Raw genomic sequence first — 7,092 nt, forward strand, 5'->3', positions numbered from 1 at the left:
ACATTAACAATATGAACTATACAAAATGAAATAGAAAATTAGTTCAATAGATATGCAAAGTACCAATAACATTATATGCGCAAATTGATGTCATGAGTGTTTGTAGTCTGATCTTCATTAAGCTCGCCATAACTGTTGGTATCATATTCTTCAGCAGTGTCTCCTACCAGTGATTGGTATGAAGATCGTACATTCGCATTTATATTGATATAACTATTCCTCGCTTTGTAGCTTGATTTTGCACTGTTAGAACTATAGTCGTCATTATCTGTACTATCTACATGAATGTCTACATTTTGGTCTCTCGTGAATTGACAAACACCTGCTGTTATAGGAACTAAATAGTCGTTCACTCTATCACTGACCCCAAGTTGTCTATGTACCGGTTGACTGATACTAGATAAAACTAAAGTTTCAGGTCTTCTATTAGAATGTTCAACGTTTTGACGCTCTGATTGGCCACTTCCAGGTGACATGTTATGGAGAGCACTTTCATCAATTTCTTCATACTGGGCACCGGTGTTACTGATAAAATTTGCCGAAATCACTTGTCTTTTTGTTTTGTTCTTCACTAATCTGTGGCAAAGCAATAGGAAAGATGTAAGTAAAGCTCAGAGGAGACCAGAACCAATTGTTATTCCAATAAGGCTAGTTGGCTTGCGTAAATCAATACCGTCATCATCTGCAATGTATTTTTCAAGAAAATAAATGCTAATATCATTTACTTTTAATTATTTATTACTATCAACCAAAATGACTTAGAGGAGAAGATACGTGTAAACTGTTCAACTAAAAGAAATGGCAATTTCACATATAAGGGTCTTCGTCATACCAAAACATGGAAGTTGTATACACAAACCAAAAAGATAATGATGCATTATTTACTGAAAGTGATCGATTAAAAATATAAATCCGTCATTAGCTTTGTTAATTTTCACTACTGCCTCTATCAGATTTTTAATATTGTATGAACTTAATAGTTCGTATTTAGCACGAGTTTTTTAAGGTTTACCTGTAAGATATCGCTTCTATTACAATCCTACTTATAGCACTAATACACTTTCATAACCAGAAACATAGAAAAGTTTCGGTAACCACTGTTGAAACTGCAAAAGTACGCAAATTGCCACTGACAAAAGTATTCTTTAATAATTCATATCCGCATTATAGCGTTTCCTAGTTGACTCTTTCGTATCGTGCGATTATCCATGATACGTACGAAATCTTACTTACCTGGCAATTCTATACCTAATGAACACCTTTCTGAAGCTTCACTTCTGCCAATGTAGTTTATGGAATATAAACGCACACAGTATTTTCTGTCAGGTTCAAGTTCGCTTATTCTGAATACAAATAAATCTTGATATGTATCTTGTAAATTGGTACCATGGGTCCAATTATAGTCATGATTCTTTCTATATTCCACCACAAACTTCTGATGAGACCCACCATTGAATTCTCCTTTGAAAACTACCGTCATGTTTCGTCCATGAACAAAAATGCTTTCAATCGTAGGAGCATGGGGTAAACCTGTAGGAAGAAAATTGGTTGAAAATCTTCAATGCCGAGAAATTGAGTGAAACTGCATGCCATAAACAATTGACAGAACATGGGAAAACAATTTTAAAAAATCTGCAACAAATATATGAACGAGCCTTTCAATAGAACAGGTGTCGTTCGCGGAGGAAGAAATGCTTATCTTGCCGAAGCTCTTGGTGTAACTGTCACGTTCAGGCAATGTTGTTTTGATTTTAACGTATTTGATTTATCTCACAGCTGACGGTTCTATGTTGTGTCTGGAATGTGTGTATATGTACAACAAGGAGCATATTCTGTGATTTATGTATGTTCATGGTCGTGTTTTCAATAAGTTTGACTTGGTTCATTTGAGGTTTTCTCTACACATCATATCACGATTCACAAAAAAAAAACATGCAACTGTCATTGGGTAATATTATCTTGCATTCGCTTTTGTTAAGAATGGTATAATATAGTTGCAGAATATCGAACATTTTCCAACTAGTAAGGACAATAAATTTTAATGATAGAAAACAAGAAACACTCGTCTCACTAAATGCCAGATCAGTCAAAAACTGACATCACCTTCTGACTTTCTTATATCTAGTCAGGCTGATTATTAAGCAGTAATGAAAACTTGGCTCGTAATTGCAATAGACAAAAGTGTCGTGTCAGAACTAACACCAGATGGCTTTGCGATTAACAGTGGGAAGGAAAGAAAGGTGGCGGTGTTGCTCTGGTCTATAACCTTGAAGTAAAAACAATCAAAGCTCAAAACACTTCTATACATTTCGAACTTGTACAATGTAGCATGAGTGCAAGTAAATGTAATTTCAAACTATGTGTTATATATTGTCTCCGACTATCGCGAACAAACAATTTTAGAAACTCTACTTTCGTCGATGAATGGGGCGAATTTCTTGATAAACTAACAATTATCCCCGATGAAATCATTATAACTGGGGATCTGAACTATCATCTAGTCCATGTAAATGACCTTGACACAATGCGATTTGTCGAATCTCTAGAAGGCCATGGTTTTGTTCATCATATTTAAGATGCAACCCATATCCGTGGGCATACACTCGACGTTGTTATTACAATAGAGAACCCTAAAGTACTATCAGACATATCAATCAAATCAATCAATCAAAGATCTGTATGTTAATCAGGGAATATTATTGTGTGATAATCTTACTCTTTTTTGTAAACTTGAAATTTCGAAGCCACCAATTCAAACCAAACAAGTTTTATTTCGCAAGTATCGCTGGATTGTGACAATTGATTTCATTAGTGAATTAGAATGTCGGCCATGTGTTCAAAACATTCAAATATCTGTTGATGAATTGGTAATATTTTACGACATGTGAACAACATGTACGAGTTCGTTCAAACACATAGTGGTATATCGATGAGCTTCGAAATGCAAAGGCAAATAGACGAAAAGCTGAACGTCTGGTGAGAAAACAAAACTTACTGTACATCGTGAACTGTATAAAAAAAACAATGTGTGCAAACCAGTTCGTTTCTTCTCTAAAGTAAGAGAGACTATTACTCAACATTGGTAACGACCAAAAGCAACTTTATGAACTTACTAAATAATTTCATGGGAAATAAACATCATATGGTTCTCCCCACGCAAATAAGTGAAAAGGGACCTAGCCAACGAATTCAGATAATTCTTCCTAAGAAAGATAGAAACAATTTGTAACGAATTAAGTGAGAAGAATAACACTGGAGATGTCCTCAGAGCGGACATAAAATTAACTGGCGAGCGACTGAATGCTTTTTTACCTGCGTCATGTGAAGAGATTCGTAAGATCATAATTGTAACACCATGCACATCATTTGAACTTGATCCGAAACTAACTTATCTCCTGAAAATGTGTCTAGATAATTTGCCTACTACCATTACAAGTATTGTTAACCAATCGTTAGTTGAAACCACTGTACAACGAGCGTTTAAGAGAGTTACTGTACGACCGCTGCTCAAGAAACCATACTTAAATAGAGAGGTAATGTAAACCTACCCACCTGTGTTAAACCTATATCTGCGTCAAAAAATATTATAAAAAAATCTTTGTTGGGGTTTAACGTCCGAGCAGCAATATTTCAGCTATATTCAGACCCTGAACATGAAATGGATGATAAAATGAACATGAAATAAAAAAAGGATGGGTCACAAGGATAATAGGGCCGACAAATTTTGATTGCCACTGGAAAAAGGAGGATGGGTAAGGTCGGGCAATTTAGCTCCTGTGGCGGAGCGCAAAGGTTCCTACTCCTATCGAATACCACAGCAGGGTTCTTTAACGTGCGAGGAACGTGGCATCTTTCCCAACACGGTGCACCACTATGGTTTGCGGTCAGGTTTTCCGTATTATACCTGACAACCCCAACATGTAACACGCCAGGGGTACCCCATTCCACCACCTGGGGCACACATCCCAGTTGCTCTATGGGCAGAGCGCCTAGCCCCCGGCTAGGTTTCTGAGCACTATTTAGTCGCCTTTTACGACAAGCTTAGCGCTGCTGCAGGCCTATTTTTTTAACACCCGGACCTGCACGGGGCAATATTATACAAAAATAGTGGCATCGCGTATACAGTGTCACGTGGAATCTAAATCTCTCAACGAGTTCAATAAGTCTATCGAGTCTGTCATTCAACGGAGACCACACTTTTATGCATCCATCCTGATATAACTTATGCCCTGGAAAGAGTACCTGAAACGATCCACTCAACTAAAATTGCGATCAATCATCGATCACTAATTATTTTACGATCAGTCATCGATCACCAATCAGTTTACGATCAGGAATCAATTCGTCAAACCGATCCGTTAAACCGGTGATCTCATCATGTCACCTCAGAGCGGTTGCTGTATTTCACTGAATTTATTTTGGACTCAAGTATTGATTTTATTCATTGTGGTTTTTCGTTTGATTATGTTAAATATATCTCCACTTGCCTATCGCGATAGAAATTTAATAAATATGCTTATGAAATAGGGTTATGTTGCTACAAGATTGAAGTCATCACTACAGAAGCTTTATGGTCGTCTTCATGAACTCGTTGATCCATCTGTACCATGAAAAATGATTTATTCAACAGGTCATAGTTTTCCTTTCCTCGTTTGTCTACCCCGGACTTGACTTTTTATGAGCAACTCGGCGGGTGTTTCTAGAAAAGTAGAGGACGCTTACCATACCGGTGCACGTGGTCCATGCTCCCAGGTTTTAGTGGACTCCGAGTATGTCATTTGCTTTTGTTACTTTGTATGTATGATTGTAGTTACTACATGTTCTTTGTTGTGTATGTCTGTTTTCCATGTCTGGTCTTTGTCCCTGGATTACATTCTTTTGATTACCGCTATAACCTTTGTTCCCTTGTTTACTCGTGGACATTTTTCCGATTCATATCTTGTTATATTTCCTATATATTATCTATCAGAAGGCTAAAATAGTGATTAATATGTGTATATATTTATTTCCGTAGACGTATATTTTCACAGCATTCTGAGCTATACATGTTACCCAATAACATTGTCTCACCTATCAGATAAAAGAAGGTTTTATATATTTTTCAAACTAAATTAATTTGTCATAGTGTAAATGCAGATATATTATTACGTTGTGAAAAGGAATGTCTTACCGTTTAACTGAACGGACACATTTCCCGTTTTAATTGAATTTCCGGCAGAGTCTAATATTCCATTAGTTGCATCACACGTATAAATGCCATTAAGCATGTATCGTTTGTAGGAAGAATTTAGAACGAGTGACTCTGAACCTATGAATGATCTTATAAATTCTCCTTGTTCAGTGTAGTGTTTCCACGACAAGATGGTCGAGTTATTTGGTTCTCCTTTGGCAATACAATGTAATGAAAACATATCCTGTTTAACAGCTACATCAGGAGGATCTGAAAAAAATAGAACCAGAATAATTCATATCTGTTTATTTGTTTGTTTGTTTGTTTTTGTTTGTTTTGTTGTTGTTTTGTTGTGTTTTTTCGATACAATTAAATAACTGTATAATATATAAATATATCCTTTAGAGATAAAATACATCTAGTTTAGCGATCATAAAACAATGCCGTTTACATACACATAACTTTGACTGTTGTGTTTACTTTTGCTTCTCCCATTTCATTCTGAGCTATACATGTGTATGTTCCCCTGTCTTGACGTGTACCACTTAATCTCATTCTACAGTTTGGCTTTTTTTTACACGATGCCTGAACAATTTCGTTACCAACTTTCATGATATAAAGTAGTTTTACAGGCGGGTTGCCGTCAGCCAAACAGTTAAGTTCGGAGTCCTGTCCTTCTATTACTACTGTACGTGTGTTTGTGAAGTGTACAACAGGACGATCTATAGAAATAGAAAAAGGAGAAAAAAGGAAAAGCATAGTGAGATAACATGTGATTGTTCCTTGAAAAAGTTACATAGGCAAATATTTATATTTGTTAATTTGGAAGATTTTACTATTTTTAACATTCGACTTAATTGCGTCGGTTTGTCTTACTGATCAGGAAAATAGTAAAGAGAAAATGATTCTTAGTACAAAATGTAGTAGAATGCATAATGGTAAAATTATGTTGTATTAATATTTCAGATAAAAAAAATATAATATTTATCGCAATAGAAACAGAATCTAATAAATATATTTTCACAAATGATTTTAAATGATAAAACATTCAAAACTTGAACATACTAACATTTTATATCAAGAGTCACCGCTTTTTCAAAGGGTACATCTACATCTTTAACCTGAACTACACATGTAAAAGTCTTGTTATGATCTTCTCGCCTTGCCACAAATGGGTACGGTAGTTTCCTTATCTTCCCTGTTTTGATGACTGAACCATATATGTACCAGGATATATTGTATATCACAACACCTGGATTTACTGAACACACAAGTTCTAAAGATTCATTCATAGTTCCATTGATTTTACCATCTACCATATTATCTGTCTGTAGAATGGATGGATTTCCTCCAAATGGGAAAAAAAGTTTTGAAAGCAACATTGTGTTATGGACATGTTTAATGATTTTAATGTGTATTCGAAAGTATGTATCAACTACGCGATCCAAATAAACGTGACCTCTGAAAAACCTCTATACGCAGACATGGCATCAAAGTATAATTGAAGTTAAATAACACTTCAAAATTTGAATTTTACCAATTCAATTAATTTCCTATTACTTGGTAAACACCATTTATTACTTCGATTATTTAAAGAATTTTGAAGGAACATTTCGCATTAAATATGAATGATATCCAAGTATCATATAATTAAAATTAGAGCAAAGAATGCTATTTACTATTACTAGGTTGAAAGGTGTTGTTATTTGACTTATTAAATTCACTTATTTCAGCATTCTATCATTTTATTTTCAATCAACATTGTTTTAACATTCCCTTGGCCATTTTTGTTAAATTTTCGTTCGACCTACCTTCTAAGCAGTGCTGAGAAAACACTCAATGGCTGCACAAATGCCTGTGAGTGTTAAAGATTGAGCTTTATATTAGGATAAACATTAAAAAATGTTGACAATTACTTTATA

The 7,092-nt window shown here is 35.1% G+C and overlaps 2 protein-coding genes across 2 annotated transcripts; both read right to left on the reverse strand.

Annotated features, from left to right (window-relative positions):
- Positions 1-479: 479 nt before the first annotated feature.
- LOC148599243 (uncharacterized) lies at positions 480-3,568 on the reverse strand. The gene is made up of 2 exons (XM_088559182.1): positions 1,234-3,568; positions 480-682 (listed from the first exon to the last, which is right to left on the reverse strand). The coding sequence occupies exons 1-2, from the start codon at positions 1,478-1,480 to the stop codon at positions 612-614; spliced, it is 318 nt and encodes a 105-aa protein (XP_088415308.1). The 5' UTR covers positions 1,481-3,568; the 3' UTR covers positions 480-611.
- A 1,533-nt stretch (positions 3,569-5,101) lies between these two features.
- On the reverse strand, positions 5,102-6,742 carry LOC148599244 (Schwann cell myelin protein-like). The gene is made up of 3 exons (XM_088559184.1): positions 6,240-6,742; positions 5,626-5,892; positions 5,102-5,440 (listed from the first exon to the last, which is right to left on the reverse strand). Exons 1-3 carry the CDS (start codon positions 6,550-6,552, stop codon positions 5,145-5,147), a joined length of 876 nt encoding a protein of 291 aa, XP_088415310.1. The 5' UTR covers positions 6,553-6,742; the 3' UTR covers positions 5,102-5,144.
- Between the last annotated feature and the right edge of the window lie 350 nt (positions 6,743-7,092).

The sequence above is a fragment of the Perna viridis genome, chromosome 13 (genome assembly GCF_037379345.1).
Source record: "Perna viridis isolate PV_CMFRI_1.1 ecotype Kerala chromosome 13, ASM3737934v1, whole genome shotgun sequence".
Classification (NCBI taxonomy): domain Eukaryota; kingdom Metazoa; phylum Mollusca; class Bivalvia; order Mytilida; family Mytilidae; genus Perna; species Perna viridis.

What these genes read in the sequence shown, in the direction of transcription:
- LOC148599243 (XM_088559182.1), bottom strand. Translation starts at nt 1,480, where the DNA reads ATGACGGTAGTTTTCAAAGGAGAATTCAATGGTGGGTCTCATCAGAAG. An exon ending in ATTAGGTATAGAATTGCCAG is followed by an intron (nt 683 to 1,233) that starts GTAAGTAAGATT and finishes AATACATTGCAG; the next exon opens with ATGATGACGGTATTGATTTA.
- LOC148599244 (XM_088559184.1), bottom strand. Translation starts at nt 6,552, where the DNA reads ATGTTGCTTTCAAAACTTTTTTTCCCATTTGGAGGAAATCCATCCATT. An exon ending in GGTGACTCTTGATATAAAAT is followed by an intron (nt 5,893 to 6,239) that starts GTTAGTATGTTC and finishes CTATTTCTATAG; the next exon opens with ATCGTCCTGTTGTACACTTC. An exon ending in CACAACAGTCAAAGTTATGT is followed by an intron (nt 5,441 to 5,625) that starts GTATGTAAACGG and finishes TATTTTTTTCAG; the next exon opens with ATCCTCCTGATGTAGCTGTT.